The sequence below is a fragment of the Callospermophilus lateralis genome, chromosome 2 (assembly GCF_048772815.1).
Source record: "Callospermophilus lateralis isolate mCalLat2 chromosome 2, mCalLat2.hap1, whole genome shotgun sequence".
NCBI lineage: Eukaryota > Metazoa > Chordata > Mammalia > Rodentia > Sciuridae > Callospermophilus > Callospermophilus lateralis.
In genome coordinates, this window is record NC_135306.1 from 70,555,055 (window position 1) to 70,574,836 (window position 19,782).

General features: G+C 37.3%; 1 protein-coding gene across 2 annotated transcripts in view; it reads right to left on the bottom strand.

Annotated features, from left to right (window-relative positions):
• Nucleotides 1–19,782, bottom strand: part of Cemip2 (cell migration inducing hyaluronidase 2) — a 75,539-nt gene that overhangs the window by 13,169 nt on the left and 42,588 nt on the right. For both annotated transcript variants that reach the window (XM_076843482.2, XM_076843483.2), the window contains 7 exons: nucleotides 16,243–16,374; nucleotides 14,828–14,863; nucleotides 13,915–14,070; nucleotides 11,642–11,819; nucleotides 9,102–9,317; nucleotides 5,836–6,044; nucleotides 1,727–1,909 (listed from right to left, as the gene is read on the bottom strand). In XM_076843482.2, coding sequence (XP_076699597.2) covers nucleotides 1,727–1,909; nucleotides 5,836–6,044; nucleotides 9,102–9,317; nucleotides 11,642–11,819; nucleotides 13,915–14,070; nucleotides 14,828–14,863; nucleotides 16,243–16,374 — 1,110 coding nt within the window. The remainder of the gene's footprint in view (nucleotides 1–1,726; nucleotides 1,910–5,835; nucleotides 6,045–9,101; nucleotides 9,318–11,641; nucleotides 11,820–13,914; nucleotides 14,071–14,827; nucleotides 14,864–16,242; nucleotides 16,375–19,782) is intronic.

The following is a 19,782-nucleotide window of genomic DNA, read 5'->3' on the forward strand; positions in this document are numbered from 1 at the left end:
ATAAAAAAGGATTCATATTTTAATATGAGGTCACTGAACACTGCAATGTTGTGATTAAGAGGTAAAAAATTGGGCTGGCTGTAGTTCAGTGGCAGAGTGCTTGCCTACATGTGTGAGACATTAGGTTTGATCCTTAGCACCACATAGAAATAAATAAAATAAAGGCATTCTGTCCATCTACAACTACAAAAAAAAAAAAAAAAAAGAAAGAAAGAAAGAAAAGAAAAGAGAGAGAGAGAGAGAGTTAAAAAGGTAGTCACTGCCTTAACATCCAATAATTTTAGAATGTCAGGGACCTGAATTAAGTGTAATTTCTGAAATATAATTAAAATTGTAAAAATAAAGGGAATTTAAAACAAAATTATTGTTCAGAGGCTGATGGATTCTTGAGATACCCAGACCAGAAAATATTTACCTCTTATTATTCAGGTAAATCATTAATTTGTGGTTACCAGACTATCCTTACAAATCTGGGTACTCCATTTATTTTTGTGGAAAAACAACTGGGAATGTGGAATTTGTCATCTACAGAATAAAAATGCAGGCAGATGGTTTGAACTCTAATTAGAAATTAAGAATTAGTGATGATTATTAAGAAAAAACTTAGGCTGATCACACCAGTCACTGCAGGTCCTGGAGAGAAAATGAGTTGCAATTTTTTTAAAGGCCAACCAGACACTCAACAATTGAACCCTAATTTTCTTCCCCCAATCAATCCTGCCACCCTTCTCCCCACTCTGAGCTTTTTGCCTTTCCCCAAACATGCCATGCCACATTCTTCCATGCGTCCATGCATTTGTGCACACTGTTCTTTCCGCCTGCAAACCTCACCCATCTCTTTTTCCATCTCCTAATTGTTCCTTGGGAGGTCCAGTGTCACCCTATCAGGATGTCACTGGTTACTCTAGGGTAAGTATCCACAAAGGCACATTAAATATCCCATTATAGAACTTACAGCCTTTAAATCTTTCACTCTCTTAATTACTTGCTTTGCATGCCCACATCTTTCAATGGACTGTGAATTTGTGAAAGAAATGCATCTTATTTACATTAATATCTTTACAGTACCTAGACAATGGTATATGGCTGGAATGTCAGCTTAAGGATGGAGACTGAAAGAGCATGCCACTTGCTGGAATAAGACAGGAGGTCAAGCCTACCATAACCCACAGGCTGAGAGACTGTAACTGGACAAAAGCAGACAAAGCCAACAGGACCCCAGGAGAACAGGATTAGAATTAAACAGTGGAAAGATGCAGCCTAGAGAAAGTTGAAAGCAAATATGCCATGGTTATACAGTGACCTTCAAAAACTCAAGGTCAACTTGAAAGACAACCTTAAGGCAGCAACAGGAGAAAAATGCGCTTCCACTGAAATCTGAACTCTATTACATGTAAATAACTACCTTAGGACTTGAAGAAAAAAGGATTTTCATTTTCAGTTGGGTCTACTGGTTATTCATTGTCAAAGATAACTTCTCTCCCTAAATTGTCTTAATATGTAAATAGCAAACATCTTCACTCAATTCCTACTGCCAGCTATAATAACCAGTCATTCTAGTTCTCCTCTAAACCCTTAATAACGATGTGCAGAGAAGCACCCACATCAGCTGCTTTCCTAAACAGCTATCACATCACAGGCAATTCTTGGCTACAATGAAGAACTAGTAATTTCACCATTAAAGAAAAATAGCATTCATTCTCATGACCTGGTTCCACTGAATTACCCTGTGCTGGAGTCAAAATAGAATTTCCTCTCAGACTGCTTCCTCTGCAGTTCTTCCAGCGAGTTCACGGGCTCATATTCTTCAACTTTGGATAATGAGCCACTCTGCCGTTGTAAAAAGCCAAAGGTAACTTGAAAACTTGTGTTTGATGGATAGCAGAGGCCTACTCGAATCCAGTCATTCCTTTAAAGGAGATACAATTAAAAAAATTATAATTCACACTTGAGTTAAAATCCTTTGGGAATCATGGTATATATAAATTTTAACTATAATTTATTCCTTCTTAAATTTCCACTATATGTTAAGCCACTAACAATGAAAATCCCAAACCCTGACATACTAACCAATCACCTCTGTTGCCTACATTTCTCTTATCAATAAATTTGCAGAATATATTCTACAGAGAAAAAAAAAATCTGGTTTCAACAGGATTTGGGAGGCTGTGAATAAACATTGAATAAATATACTCAGATACTCCAAATGGATAATAAAGCCAAGTGAGATGATTGGGTATGAGTGTATCGAGACAGAAAGACTAACAGCCTGGTGGTGGAAGTGTACAATGGTAAAATCATTCTGAAGACTTTTTCTATTCATAAATATATTTTTATCTTTTGTAATAATATTAAGAAATTTCTAGTGGCAGGCAGAATTGCTTTTTTAATGCCTTTGATGTGTATCATCAAATTACGTTAGTATTTTTAATGTTGATAGATATTGAGTTATCCTTTTAAAAAGTCATTTAAAATAATTTACTTTTTTTTTTTTCATCTTTTTATTGTTCACCATTTTAACCACTTCTAGCTGTAGCGATCAGCGGCATTGGGTGTATTCACCTGGTTGTGCACCCATCACCACTCTTCATTTCCAGAACTTTTCCATCGTTCGTTCTAAAGAACTTTCTCAATCTGTTATAAGACCTTTAAATTGTCATACAAGTTTTACCCAGTAATCCCACTGATGAATAATTAGAATGCAAACAGATATTCCATGAAGTTTTTATACTAGCAAACGAGCAGGGGACAGGAGAAACACTAAATATTGATGCAGGAAGGGGCAGTTAAAGAAAATTTCTGCACACCCCTATGTGCAGGAAAATCTGAGTGTGGATAAAGAAGAGAACAATATAAATGTTTACATGCTACTCTTTAACTAGAACTACAGATTTTTTTCAATTTTCTTTTTTTAATGTTTTTTTCCCTGTACTTTCTTTATTATGTTAAATAAGTGAGTATGGCTTCCTAACTCTTTTGGGGGGTACATACTGCGGATTGAACTCTCATGGTGCTTCACCACTGAGCCACATCCCTAGCCCTTTTCTTTTTCTTTTTCTCTTTGAGACAGGGTCTCACTAAGTTGATAAGGGCCTCCTTAAATTGCTGAGGCTGGTCTTAAACAGGACAAACCTCCTGCCTCAGCCTCTTGGTTGCTGGGATTATAGGCAGGCACCACTGTGCCCAGTGGTTTTATAACTCTTAAAGTGTTATTTTCAGAAGTGGAACTATGACAAAGTCTATGATTGCTCTATAATTATATTAAATTTGGGAAAAGAAATTACCCACGTCTTCCTCTTGCCTCTCCTCATCAAATAATTTTTATAACTTCTACCTAATTAAATAGAAAAGCATGACTAACTTTTAGGCCCATGTGGATTTTGAAACTTTTAGGTTCAGCCTTTTTTTACTTGAAAATGTTTTTTACTTGCTTAGTATGCGATGAAAACCTTGCATAGTACTTTATACAGAACTTGTGCATTTTTCCCCCCAGTACTGAGGACTGAACCCAGAATCCTCTGCTTGCTAGGCAAGAGCTCTACCACTGAGCCACATCCCCAGCCCTGCATCATTTGATTCTAACATTTCACCTCAAATGCATAAGCCTGCTCCATGTAACTTTTTAGAATACCGATCACTTGCTGACATTTCTTCACCATCCTCCCTGACTATTATTTGTTTCTTTTATTGAATTCTCTGGAACACACTGACAGTCTCAGACTGGACTTTAAGAAATCTCACCCCTGGAAGAGGGTATTTCCTCCATAAAAAAATAATAAACACTTGAGAAGACAGATATGTAAAACTTGACTTAAATACGCTATGCATACATGTATCAGAACATCATGTGGTAACCCATGAATATGTGCAATGCTTATGCTTTCATGTATCAGTTTTGAAATAAGCTTAAATTTACAAATAAAAAAAAAAAATCTCTCCTTGAACACAATGTGAACTAAGCATCGTACATAGGGAGACTTAGTAAGAGGCTGCTGCAGGGTTCCAAGAGATGGTGATGGAAGCCGGGCATACTGGGGCATGTCTGTTATCCCAGAGGCTCAGGAGGCTGAGGCAGAAGGATCGTGAGTTCAAAGCCAGCCTCAGCAAAAAGTGAGGTGCTAAGCAACTCAGTAAGACCCTGTCTCTAAATAAAATACAAAATAGGGCTGGAGATGTGGCTCAGTGGTTGAGTGCCCCTGAGTTCAATCCCTAGTACCCATCCCCTCAAAAAAAGGCGGGGGATTGATGATGGCCTGAATTCAGTCATAATCTGTGGGAGTAGAAAGCAGTAGAGATCTGAGTGACATCAGGAGCCAGAACCAACAGGGATGAAGAGGGAAGAGGGAAAAGGCAGAGTGAGGAATGAGTATGGGAAGTTTTAGAGAAGTGCTAGAGAGAAGCCATGGTTCAGTGTAGAGCACGTGCCATCTGCCTAACTATTTCAGAGCAAGGGCACCCACCATGATGAGCACCCATTCTTGGAAGTGACCTATTTATAGCTCAACTGTAAGTTCTATTCCTCTCTGTTTACTTCAACTGGGTGTTCAAAGAGAGTCCGATGAGTCAGAGCTTTATGACCAGTCAGGTGAATGAGCCATGGCAATTTTCTAGGCACATATCTGAGCAGCTTCATAGAACCCCACAGGTTAACAGTTTTATAGATCTAGATGGCTTTGCTCCTGCCCTTCAAAATACAGTGGGCCCTCCTTATCTGCAGAGTCGACATTCACAGGATTCAACCAATGAACCCCAATTCAAAAATATTTTCAAAATAAAAAATTGCAGCTGTAGTGAAAACACACTCTTTTCTTATTATTGTTCCTTAAACTATATATAATTATTTGCATAGCATTTATATCATATTAGGTTTTATAAGTAATCCAGAAGTGGTTTAAAATATGCAGGACGGTATAACAGGCATTGAGCATCCACAGATTTTAGTACTCATGGGTGGGTGGGTGGTCCTAGAAACCAGTTCCCCAAGGACACAGAAGGACAACTGCAGTCCCCTTTCTCCGATCTGACTTCACTTTGGGTCACTTTTCCTGACACCCTATGTTCCCATCTCACCAAATTCATCATTCCCCAGGTAGAGTAGGCCCTGTCCCAACTCTGATTTTGTAACAAGACTGACCAAAGTATCACTTTCTGACTGCAGTCTGGCCGCACTCCCTAAGGCAGATTTAGTTGCCATATCCTCTACCCACCACAGGGAAAAAAGAGTTTGGGTTTATCTATTCATTCAGGTTTTGTTTTTTTTTTTCTGCACATCTAGTATGAGTTCATTTTTTTTTTTTTTATCAACTGACACACTCGCGTAAATTAATGTAAACATATCAACTTGGATTGAGTTTGATATCATTGAGACAAACAACTGAGAAGGGACAAAATCATGCTTTAAGTCAGGGCATTTAAACCCCAACTCCCCCCACTTACCCACAGCAGATATTACCAATCTAACCTACTTTCTTCTGTCAAGTCTAAACCTGGCCTCAAAAATCCTTTAATTTTACCGGTGCCCATTTGGAAAATCATATAAAACTTCTTCCAACTTCAACTACAGGGACTTAAAGTTCAGCAGCCTACCTTAAAACTTATTGCTAAATTGCTTTATGTACACAATACCTTGGTCTCAGAAAAAAAGAAAAGTTTTCAAAATAACAGGACCCAATTTATATAAATAATCTCTTTACTCCATCAACACAACACAGTCTCTCCACAACAGGAACAAAGTACATGAAACAGGCATTCTTGATAGGAAGGAAATATGTTATTGTTTTCTTCACTAAGTCAGTACTTGCTCAACTGTTTGAAATGACAGTAATAGAAACATACTTGTTGAAGTTTACGAGGTATAGAAATGTAGTCCGTGGTGCTGGCCCATTCCAATGGATGGTATAGCCCTTCTCCAGCATGATCACAGGCTGGTACTGAGGAAAGGCAGCCCTCTGGTTAATCCCCCGGAGTACCATAGGGTGGGATGGATACTCATCTCGTGTGATGGTCATACTAAGATTCTGTGTGTTCCATGTCTGTACATAGACCTTGAAAAAACAAATAAGAACTGAATGAAAGAGGATGAAAATTGAAATAACTATACAAATCTTTCTAGCATAAAGTCAAGGGTCTCTACATTAAAAAGAGAGATTCTGTGATCTGTGCCAGACTACATGAGCAGTGGCCAACTACATCCTAAGCCACACTTAACAATGCAGCCTGCTTAAACTAGATGTGGTCAGAACAGACCCTGCGTTCTTGCTAGCCAAGATCTTCATCATCAGTTCCACCACTGCAGGCCAGCTTATTCATCAGAATATAAAACTCCTGTGGCTTATTCAGCCTGTCATGAAATCCCTCAATCTGAAGAACACATGGGCAAAAAAAAATTAGTAAACTAATGTGAAAACTGATACCCTCTACTCAAATCTAAGAGATTTTCCTCCAAACCAAGAGATGGAAAATTTATATATCTTGGGGCTTTGACTTTCAATTTTCCATGACCTACATTAGCCCAAGAAGTCATTTTTCACCCATTCAAAAAAAAAAAATTATAAAGTACTCTGTAGCAACTGGAAAAACATTAAGCTGAGACAAATTTGAAAATCTTGATTTTATTCCAGAGGCATTAGAGCACTCTTCATGCCAAAACAAAACCTTCCACAAATGCATCTTCCAAAGGACAAACCTCAGAACAATTTCCTAAAACAAAGCAGTATCCAGTAACTAAATTCTCCAGAATTATTAAAACGTTTGGAGAATATTGATGCTTAATGAAGAATACTTCCATATTTTTTCTGCCATTTCTTACAATCTTGTCTATAATGACTTAATTACATATATGTTCTTTTGTTCATGTCTGACTAATTTAATACTCTTCTAAACTGACATCACTTAAAGACTTAGAAATAGATGGAAAACATACTTTTAATATTTCTGATTGTTTTCATTTAAATACCCATGTAATATATACTTTAATATATATTATTTTCTTAAATCTTTTATTTATATTTGACATATATTTAATTTGGGAGGAGGTGGGCAGGCAGACATGTACATCCCCCACTTCCTGCCCAAGGATGACTGGAGGTGGCAAAAGTGACCTTAATTCTTTGTTACCACCTTTCTTCCTGAGTATCTTTATGCATCAGGTATGCAAAGAGCTCATATGCCATTTAAAAATGTTTACATACAGCTATAAAATAACTATTCTATGTTGGGATTCAGATGCTACTGTCTTTTGCCTACAAATGTTTGCTACATTATTTCTAAGCGAGAGCAAATGGTTACAGATGAGAACTTCCAGCCCAAATTACAAATTCTCAGGCGAGAACTCCTGACCCGCAGTTTTACCATTCCCAGAGTCTCCTGGGAGGTCCCTGATGACTTATTTTTTCCTGCATCTACAACTACAAATGGAACTATTCTTCTGCTTTGTTAAGATAGAAAGATTAAGTTCCTACCTCAAATAATGTTAAAAACCCAAAGGGATAAATAATTCATGAGTAAATATTGAAAAATAAATAAAAAATACATATAAAATTTATTAATAAAATTAATTTATAAAAAGTATGAGTTATCATAACCATGTACTTTATAAATTCATAATAATTTTCATCAGTGAGCATCTATCACTTTAAGAAAGCAGACAGATACCCACATGTGAATACACATGGTTGACAAAAAAATTTAATGAAAACTGTAGCTATTAAAAGACTGAGGGCTTTTTATTTTTGGCTTTTGCTTTAGTTTTAATTCTAGAATGGCCATAGATTCCTAAGTACAGATGGGCAAACAATTTGAAGCAAAGGAAATTCTGGTTAAGAATAAAATGAGAGAAAAAAAAAAGAAATCATATTTTCGAATCATTCTTCTCAGTATTATACTGCAGTTAATTCTCCATTCTCTCCTTGTCCCCCAGGACTTAGTCCTATATTACTTTTGTTCTGTTTTTTTTTTTTTTTTTCTTCTTGGTAATGAGAAATGCCATAACACAGAAGCTAATAACACATTAAAATAAATGAGAAGCACTGTCCAGTCTTTATCACATTTAAGCCCTTTGTCTTGTTGATAGATCAGAATCCAAAAATTGTTTTTTAAGTTTTTAAATGTAAAAGTCACATATTTTAACAGTCATGATTCAAAGTCAGAAGCGTGGTGAACAATTCCACTATAAGACGCTCCAACTACAGAAGCCCAAGTGGTACAAATACAGTAAGCTCCGGGTGCTCAGAGAAGGGACAGGCAGAGTCCACGAATGCACGCTTAACAGGCAAAGCAAGCAGAGGCTGGCCGTGGGGAAAGATCACAAAACTGGTCCCTTCCCAGGAAGAGTCCAGACGACGGAATAAGAGCATCTTCCCAAAAAATGGAGGGGCAGGAGGGCTTCTTCCCTGCCTTGGGGGCTTACAGAGCCCAATTCCACTTAAAGGATCTTTGCTCTTCCTTTAATTTCCCTATGTTCTAATCATCCCCTTTCCTTTATTCTTTTATCTCCCCTGACAGTCTATTATTAAATCCTAACCTCTCATTGTCTAGAATATGGGCAGGGGCAAGGGGGGTCTGCTTCCTTCAAAATTCTGGGCTGTTGGTGCCTCCGTTCTATAATCTCTTCCATTCAAATCTCACTGTCAAATCACCTTTGCAACTTAGAGCCCTGACTTTCCTGTGCCATTCCACACACTAAATCTTTTCCTTGTATTCACGTGTCTGTCATCAGGGTCACCTCCCAGAGAGGAACTTCCCACTTTAGTCAGATTCCCTAATTAAGTAAAGAAATATGTCCCTGAAAGCAAAGGATAAAACTTCCTCTAGGGGGACAGGGCTGGGACAGGGCGAGAAACCGAAGAGCCAAAACACAAGCGTTCTCTCCACAGCAATATTTCAAACCTATTTCAACAAGGGTGAATCATTTTGTCCCACTACAAATCACTTTTTCATTTGCCAAACTGAGGTGGCTTTCAGGAAAACTCACTCCCCCACCCCTGAAAAAAAATCACTCTTGGCAAAGCACCAATCACACCAAGAAGCCGAAGTGACCTCCTCACAGAGGCAGCGCTAGGAGAAGCTTGAGGACTCAGCATCCAACTGCCTTCTGGGCCTACCTGGGCATAGGTCCCACTGCAAACCACTGCATTCCACTCAGTCACGTTGACACAGCTTGGATGGCGGATCAGGTAGTTGTCCATTCTTCCCACATAAGTATCCTTGTACCCTGTCACAGAGCCATCAATGTCATGGAATATGGAGTTCTTGTCCCCATCCAGCTCACAATCTTCAAACCAGGGCCCAGGTTTTCCAAAGAAGACATTCAGAGAGACCTGATGGCAGTGAAAACCAAGGACATCACAAAATAAGGGCTCCTGCCATCTCGGCATCAGCCTTCGATGACCCAAGTGCCTGCCCATCACACAACTGCTTTAAAGTGAAAACAGTTCGGAGTTAGGGTTCATTGTTGGTAACTATGGCACCCAGTCAATCAGAGTTTTCTACTTAATTAATAGCCTGCTTGGGGGAAAAATGTCTAAAGCCTTACAAAGGTCAATTGGCAAATACTGAATCTCATCTTTTTATTCCCTTTTTTTCCCCCCACTGAAAACTATTAACCTGCTCTGACAAAACTAATTATGGTAAGGGAAACCAGCAGAGTTGAGAGAAAACTAATTATGATAAGGGAAATGAACAGAGTTGAGGGAAAAAGAACTATGAAGTTGTATATAGAGAGTTGCCAAAAATTATAAATTCCACACATAAGACCTATGTATTTCCCTGCATGCAAATTATACCTCAATTAACTAAAGACCTATTAAAGTATATCTTTAGAGCTAATTAATGTGTTTTACCCCAAAAGCTTTAGCTACTTATTCATATGACCCTCCCCACCAAAAAATAAGTATAGTTCAAAACTGATATATCATGTAAGCAGTAGCTTAGTATATCTGGGTTACTACTGAACTCACTGAAATCTGCTGAAATGTGTAGACTGCTGTCTCTCTCTCCTCAACCTGACCATGCCCAGCTCAGTGATTTTTATATCGGGTGGTTAATTTAAAGCCTTTACTAAACATGTAAAAGTGACCTGCAAAGCAGATTGCAGATGACAGTTTATAGCTGCTTCTTATTTGTGGAAAATTACTGATTTCCTCTAACATTTTTTTATTCTTACATCACCCAAGGACATTTATCATTTAGATAAAGCTACTCATTGGAAAACAGTGAAGTTTGTAGTCAAGTAGGTCCAGGTTCTTAAGTTCTACAGTTTTCCTTTTCCTTTGTGCCTCCTATGGTTAAATCTGAGAAAAGCTCATAGTACATTTTCTACCTATTTATGCAGAACAAATTTTGCAAACTGTTTCTTTTAGAAACTATTCCCAGAGTATCACCACCACAGAAAACTCCAAGCAGGATGAACCACTGAACTTAACCGACATGCATGCTCTTATGCTGTTACAATTTAACATTACGACTCTCACAATAAATGCAACATTTCAAAAACGGCTTTTCAATGTGACCACATCAGTGGTCACTGAACTCTATGCATGGAGGACTATGGGGAAGTCCACATGGGCAGTAAGCAAACAGCCAACCTTCACACAGGAGAGGTGCTCTAAGGTCCACCATAAAGGGATGGGGTTGTAGCTCAATGGAAGAGCACTTGACTAGCAAGGCCCAGGAGTCAATCCCTAGCACTGAAGAAGAAGAAGAAGAAGAAGAAGAAAAAAAAAAACTTCCTACTTATTTTATATGGGAAAACATCTCTCAGTATGGCCCACCTCTTAACCTGGGGTCACGTCACCCAAAAGAAAATCAACCAATTAAGCTGAGGACCTAGTTTTTGCCCCTACCTCAGTCTAGTTTTCTAAAACAGCCTTAGCTGTCTCTATCTAGATAGAGATAGAGACTGATAAACCTATCTTGAGCTTTATTTTAAAGTGGTCAACCATAAAGTTTGTGACATGAGTGAGAGAACTGAGAGCTTTGAGCTATTCTCCAGTTTTGGCTTATGTCACCACCACCGTGGACCTGGCAAGATGGCAAAGTCCTGCGAGTCCATAATCGAACTGTCCTGTGTATTACGGACAACAGGGAAATGGTGAAACTGCTAAGAAATTCACTTCTATGGGCTACTACACTGTAAACAATGGAAGTCTATCTTCTTTGCAATTTTTATAAAATCCACCCAACAGTTCATGACAGAACACGATGTTGATCACACTTCCCAGCATTCCTTTGTGTCCCCAATTTTTTATATTCTAGTTACCCAGAAAAACAGCTTCATATAAGTAAAATACCAGATAGGTCCCAAATCCTCCTAGTGGAGATGGGGCTATAGTACTAGCTTATTATACTCAATTTCCCAAAATCATAAGTCCTCATGTTCCTGTGACATGCCCCTCTGTCATCACTTTAAGTCATTGACCTAATCAAGATTATCACTTGAATGTCAGAGATACCCCAAGTCATCTGGGACTTCTGTTCTTGCCTTGAACTCAGTGGGAAAGAGTGAATGGGATTAGGAGTTACATGTATTCTTCTTCCCCAACAGTAAGACTTACTATAAACCTTTGTGTTTTTGTCCTTCAGAATCTGTTATCCCTCCTTTTCCCACTAAAGTCATGTGTAGGAACCTTAAGAATGTACTTACATGTGGACCAAACTTCACAAGGGAAATGTTATTTCTGGGGGTTATCTGCCAGGTATTCTTCATGAGGAAGCCAACTGCACTGCTGTACCTGTCTGGAGTTGGCACATATTTTTTGAAAGTACTCCTGGTGAGATGAATGGGCCCGTCATAAATCTGAAAGCCTCTAATTGGGAATGTCCTGTTAAAATACAAGATTTTGTTTTATGCAGATAGGCCTGCCTCTTGACCAGCACTTATTTGTGTTTACAAACTGCTAAATATCCATAATTCCAGGGTACAGTGGTAACCAAAACAAGTCCCTCCTGGAATAAAATATATACTGCAGTGGGAACGATAAACAAAAAAAAACAAAGTGAAAATTTCAGATACTGAGTGCAATAGAGAGAAAAAGATATAAACACAATAGACTGGGGGAAGATAGGCTACTTTTGGACAGAACAGAGGTCTCACTATAGAGGTGACTTTGGATTCCTTGCATCAACTCAGTTAAGATGATTTATCGAGGGCTGGAGATGAAGCTCAATTGTGGAGCACTTGCCTAGAGTGCGTAAGGCTCTGGGTTAGAGCCCCAGCACCAAAAAAACTCCTCTGAAGCCACTAAATGACAGTAAAAGGGTGAAATGATATAAATAAAAGTAAAAAGCTTAAGTCTTCAGGGCTTGCTATGTCAAAGGGCTGGCTAGATTGAGAACTTCTTTGTATTCATATCCTTCCTTTCTCCTTAGCCTACTAATCATAAATCTTTAGCCAGAATTAATGTACAAATCCTATAATATTCTCAATTCCTTAAGTTTAATTTCTTGTTGAATTCTTTAATCACACTGCAAAGATTTCTACAGTAACTAATTACAACTTGGCGATATGCTACAACAAAAGCATACACCCTAGCAAGAAAACCCAGTATTCTGTGTGAAAACCTGTGCATCGTGCTATGTTTCTAAGCACATAACTCAAAATGGTTTTCCCTCATAGAAAATATTATAAAAATCAGTATAACAAAAATAATCCATTCATCAATGTGAAATTTGTTTTGAAAATCTTCCTGGGCAAACAAAAACAAATTTGAAATCAAACTGGAGGACAATGTCCAATAAAAAAAAAATGAAATCAAATCACCCACCATGATACTGCGGCCCATTCCCCAACCAATGTGGCTCCTTTTGTTTTTTTTCCATCTACACTATTAGGAGAGGCAGGTGCAGCCTAATTATGTTAGCTATTAAAAAAATTCATTAGCTTCTTTTCCCAGTGGCTTCCATGGGATTTCTACATACTATAGCATATCCTGATGCTCAATATTCCACAAAGACAAGCACCACTGGGTTACATCTTAGTGGCAGAGGATCAGTCTGATGTGCAGGCCCTGGGCTCAATACCCAGCATCACCACAATAAAACAGAGTCTCAGAAAGCCAGGCACAAGGGCAGAGAAGCCAAGCACAGGCCACCCTTTGCCAGAAACTAGTAAAGTTGAGAGTCTGTTTGCCCAATTCTCCTACCTCTGACCCAATATCCAGAGAGCACACTCCTTTAAGGAGCTGATTCTTGATGAATATGGCATAAATTTATATTTCAGGTCTTTAGAACATGCTTTGATTTTTCTCTACCTGGTTTTCTCTCAAATAAAATGAGGATGACTCCAAACAGACTCACAGAACTGAAGTAGAGATTAATTAGTTAACAGTTTTCTAAAAGCTTTGAAGAATCTTTCTAGTGCTAAGTACTATGTTAATGGCTCTGATCATGCTGACAGAAAACAAGCCAAAAGTCTGCCCCTCCCTAACACCTCAAACACTGTGAATTATACAGTCATGGTGGGGTTTTGAATCAATTTTGGCATCAACCATCTCCTATTTTCTAGGACTCGTTTTCAAGAGGTAATTTCCTTCTTCCAGTGGCTATTTCTGAAAACCAACATCACAAACCGAGGGAAAACTGACCTAATGTCATAGTTTATGGTTTGGCAACTTTTTATGTCTCAAGAAAGTAAAAAGAAAAATAAAGAAAAAACACCATCTTACATAAGGTCTTACATATAAGAAACAAGGTAGACTTCCTTGTTATAAAATCAATGATAGAATCTATGAAATGACTAATAGTTAATGCATGAAATTTGATGAGGATAATATACACAATGATAGTAACAGGAGCAACAGTAAGATACGAAGTTACAGTAGGAACAATCTATCCAGAATTATTACAGAAAATTTTTCAGTGTTACATTTTCCTTCTATTGCTTAAATTAAAAATCTCTATTACCAAAGCCATGTTTACCTATTCCGAGGTAATGTCCGAAGCTTCTGGTCTATTCCTCCAATGCCAAAGTACTTGTTCTGACCACCCTGAAAACCGTAATTCCTGCTCTCCCCAACAAAGAGGGATTCAGATACCTCCTGGCTGGAACCTTCATCACTTGGGAAGCTTCCATCACTGTTAAAATGAAGACAGTCATCAGCCCCACTCCTTCAAAAAATACAAGTTTACCTCACAAGAATGCAAACTATAACTTAAATAGCTTAAAAAAACAAAGACTTCAAAGCCAATACCTTTTTCTACTACACTATCAATTCAATAATTATCGAATCACCAGGAACTGACTTTAAACTGTGAAAATACCTCTTATAAATTATTAAGTGCCTTGCAATTTACACAGAAACAAAGGAAATTTAATTTAGTAGCCACAACTGATTGGTTTCAAGCAACAGCACTGCAAATGAAATAATAACATGGCGACAACAATGATTACCATCCAGAGAAAAATATTAACACAAAATGTTTAGTTCTTAATGCTAAACTAAAGCAGCTTCTAAAGGAAAAATATTGGTTTTTAACCTCCTGTTTCTCTTTCTCTTTCATAGCCTACTTTTTAAAAACTGCAGTCTAAATCTCAAATGCTTTCTTCTAAGCAAAAATTATGACTGGCTTGTTCCTCTGCGGAATTCCAGCCAGATTAACCTACTGCTTTGGTATGAATTCAATTAGTCAACAAAAATGTATTTTTGGCCCTCTAGTGGTATCAGAAAGAGGGTGCTAACTTTTTTTTTTTTTTTAATGTTCATGAATAATAAAACATTCCTGTGCATTATCTACTCTATTCTCCACCGGCCTCCCATCCCTGGAAAAAAATCTAGGGTAATTTTACCTGGCTTTATAATAATCAAGTAAGCATTTTTAAGCAATTACAAACCTGGCAAAGGTTAGTCCTATTCCATTATCTGCAAATCTGTAAGAGAACAGATGATGACAGAACACTTTAATTTACCACATAAGAGATAATTCTCTAATACATAATTGTGAAATCCAGGAAGTCCCCATGTTTACTCTCTCCAACCACACAGAAGCTGAACTGCACACTGAAACACAAACTGTGAAGCGGTGGCACCTGGTTCAAATCCTGGCTTTGCCAATTATTAGCTGTGTGACCTTGGGCAAGTTATTTGACCTCTTTCTCCCTTGATTTTCTCATCTATAAGCTGAAATAAATAATATAACCACCCTTAGAGAATTCTCTTTCTTCATTTACTGGGAATTGAACCCAGGGGCACTTAACCACTGAGCTACGTTCCTAGCTCTTTTTATGTTTTGTGATGGGGTCTTGCTAAGTTGCTTAGGGCCTTGCTAAATTGCTGAGGCTGGCTTTAAACTTGCCATTTTCTTGCCTCAGCTTCCGGAGCTGCTGGGATCACAGATAGGAGCCACCATGCCAGGCCTCGGAGAATCCTTGAAGCATTAAATATACTAAATAACTTCAAGTATTTGGAATAGTGTCTGACACATAGTAAGCAGCATGTGCAAGCTAAAATTATTATTTTTAGAATTATTGTTTGGAAATAATTAGATCATAGTATTCTTATCAAAAATGTATAATATGTGTTGCCTAAGTCATTTCTACAGATTCAGTGTAATATCAATTTCCTCCCCACCTTGGTGATAAAAGTCAGAAATGATGGTGAAATGCCAAGAAGCTATTGGTCAGTGCCAGAAAAAAAAAAAAAAAAAAAAATCAAAATCTTCTTTCCAGATGGTTGAACACCAAACCTTTAGCTCAACCTGCATCACCAAACTTTTAGCTAAACCTGCATCAGGCCTCTCTTCAAACAAGTAGAAAAAAAAGAAATGAGAAACTTCCTGCTTCAAGTCATGGTAAGAAATAAGTCAACAGACTCAGTAAGGTGGAATTATACAGCTTTGCTTTGAATGGCAATGGAGAAAAAAAAAAAAAAAAATCAGAAAAACTTTCAGGACTTTCCAAGAAGGGGGAAAAAGAAATACAGGTAGTTTCAAATATTTAGTGCTCTGACATAAACCACGTTAGTACATAAAGTTAGATCCTAAGCTTCTGTTCAGTCTCATTGCAAATCTCTCATGTCACCAGACAAGTTCAGTTCCAATAAAAGCACAAGAATGAGACGATTCCAAATATTTGCAGTCTGTTAACTCTAGCACACTTCCTTAGAGCTTGTCTTATTAATAAAAATAATAATAACAATGTGATTCCAGGAATCACCACCATACTTTCATCCTATTGGTTTAAAAAAAAAAAAAAACTTAAAAACAAATATATACATGTCATCAGATAATAACTTGGTCAAGAATACCCACGCTGAATTCTGAACGATAATATCCCCTCCTCGCACCCATGCTCCATAATCATTGTTTTTAAAAGCAATAAGTCTGTCGATGACAGCAGCAACTCGTGGCTTTTCAGGGTCTGCATCCTGATGAGGTCGAAATCTGAGGGTTTAAAAAGAGGGCAATTTTATAAAAAATAAATAAATAAAAAGGAATAAAAATTAGCTGTTTACAGTCATAAGCTGAAGTATCAAGAAGCAGGATTTAAATTTGGCCAAAACAAACATCTTAAGACACAATAATTCATATTTCAAATGTCAAAGAAAAAAAGTAACATTCATTTACACACAACTTCCCACAGAACTTCTTCTTAGCCTCTTTTTTTTTTTTTTAAGTCAGATTACAGAATGGACACCACATAACATTATAAACACAAAAATCATTTTCATTAAAAACAAATACACACCCACTTAAACCAGGAAAATTAGCATGTTTTCACAGACTCTTAGGTTTCCTGTTACTGATGTAAACTAATCACATAAAGTAATCATATATTTCAACATACACATATGTGAATTGAATTATTTGAATTGTGTACTGGTTAAATGTTTCAGATGTAGAAATACAATCTATTTTAGATTTAGTAGTCTAAATCTAAAATAGATTGTATTTAATTGATTTACTTATAAAGCCTGAATTTCACCTTTTCTCTTTCTTCTCTCTAAACCATTTGTGAAAACCTTAATGAAAAAGTCAAAGACTTGGTGTCAAAAACTATCCACTATAATGACTCAAACAAATAATCCCCTAAGCCCACTACTTCACAAAGTTAGGGGAAGAACCTTTAAAAAACAGACAGCTTTTCAAAAATCAGTTCATCAGGTTGAGATTCTCAATCATACAGTCAGGAAATAGCCTTGCATAATGCTACTGTCACACTGACTGGCATACAGTAGGTGCTCACTAACTGCATGATGTGAGAAGCAGCTCTGTAGAAAGAGGAGCAAGTACACATGCTCCTGGGCACACATGAGCTCAGCACTCCACTCCAAGAATCCATTCCAAACTCTAGAGAGCAAAGCAAGGAAGATGGGCTGGAGGGCAGGCTCCTGCCAGATGAGCATGTGGGTCTTCCTTCATTCAAGGTGCAATGGGACCAATGGAAACTTGGAATTGGGAGTGAGGTATCAGGTTCTAGCAGATTACAGGCTGCTATTTAGGAAATGAATGGCCTCCAAGGCCATTCTGGAGGCTGTATTTCAGGCAGATGCTGGAGGTTCAGACTAGGGTGGTAGCAGTGCAGACAGGGCATTCAATCCAAGTATGTGACTCAGGGCCTTTACCCTAACTAGCTCTGACTTAAGTGGTAAAAAGTCTGACTCTGAGTCAACACGTACTCATCTGTCATCACACTTGCTGCAAATAGCTGTGCAGATATGACACAACATTAAGCAGATAGACGAGTTCTACAAAGGAAGCTATCTATACAAGGTAGAAACTATTCAAAAAAAAAAAAAATCTACCATAAAGAAACAACTGATTTTCTGCTCTAGCCATCTTACCTCTTCTCAACTCCCTATCCATATAATTCAGTCATTAACCACTTGCTTCAATATCCTTTATTTTAATCTTCTTTCCCATGTGGTATATAGAAAATATGGCTAACTGTCCTGATTTTTCATCATCATCTATGTGACTCAGCACACTTTCAGCCTTAACTGTCTTCTGCTTTAACTGTACTGGGTGGTTCTAATGTTCTGTCATTTATTAGATAACATTTCTCAATTTCAAATCAAGTGCTTCCATGAGTTAAAATTTCCCATTTTTGGATTCTTGTAAGTTCACACACATCTTAAAGACAAGGAAAGGCTCATCTGATTAATTGTGAGTCAACTTCCTCTTTGATGAACTCAGTATCTTCTGGATCCCAAGAGCCTGGCATTTAATTTGTAGACTAGTCTACCACTCATTTATGTTTTAGCATTTTTAGTCATGTCTGGATTATATGAATACAGGTGGACACATTCTATACATTAGTCTATGCAAAGTTAAACGTATGGAACACAGTTGCCAAATGTCTCATAACTCATCTTCTATACTAAGTTCATCCAAATGGAGTCCAGTTCCTTACCAATCTGTATAGCACTTACATACTGGTAAGAGAAATAATTGGATGCATTAGAAAGATTATCATTTTCATAACACCATAAACAAACCTCTGATACAAAATTTCTTAAGCCATAATGAGTAGAATTTTATTGTCAAATCTAGTTAAACTATCAATGGATTCTTAAATATGTTTACTCTTCTATTCACACTTGTGTTTGTATATATATTAATTATATGTATATGTGTATATATACACACACATATATACACACACAGCAATATTATTTAAATTATATAAACAATTTTTGAAGGAAAGGAAAGGAGCCAACTGTGCTGTATTTAAAGAGTTACCTGGAAGCACTAAGTTAGCAATGTACATATTACTAGTTCTACAAATTATACTAGTCCTACAAATTATAATAAACCCTTAAAAAGCAGGAGAGACCTTCTAACATAGATTTCTTTATTTGCTAATATTCTTTTGGTGGTTCATAATTTGTTCTCATCTTTATGCTCCTTTTTATTAATTTTATCGTCCCTATCTATCCATTTCATGTGTTGATTAACTATGAACTATACAGTATCTTGTGTTTTACTTAAATAGTGACCATCATTTCTGGGCTTTCCGATGCTATCTGATCATAGCTCTAAAATATGACATTGCTCAAATTGACCTATGAGGCATCCTGATGAGTAATTTACAAATTACTTTCCCCAGTTTCTCCTGACCTCATGCTCTAGTGATATATTGCAAGGATTCTGCATCACACTTAGATTCATTAACCAACAGTATGGTTCCTCCTTTATTCCCTTAAGAACAAATGGGCCTGGCATTCCTCTCTTAAATTTCTATTAAAAGAGCCCATTAAGTCTAGCACCTGTTCAACTCCATAAACTTGTGAATCAACCTGAAGTATAGAAAAATAATATTTATACCATGTCTACCAAATATGACTGTAAGTTGCCATCTTTCCCAGAAAACTTTATTTCCATCTGAGATCCTTTATTTATTTTGGCTCACATACAGGTTGTAACAGAACTCTGCTGAAATGCTGATCCATATCCCAACCACATTCTGTGGTTACATAGGAAGCAATACAGAGCCTGGCTAGGATGTGGATCTGAGGCCACAAACAACTGAACCAGAATCAGCTTGGTCATCAAATCAGGGATCTTTCCCTTTGAAATCGATTCAATGCAATGTTCCATTTTGACCGCTAAACAAAACTCTATATGTTTTGGTTTTTCAGGATTAAAGTGAAACATCTTAGTTTAACTTATTTTTCAATGAGTCACACTTTTCTCCAAATATGAGAACTTTTCAACATCTCTTTCTTCTTTCTCTTTCTGTAACTCCCTCTAACATCAATTTATCACAATGAAAAAGGAGAAAAGCACCAATTTGTTGGCATTTCAGTAAGATAAATGCCCAAACTCAGGACCTGGGACAGCAGAGAAATG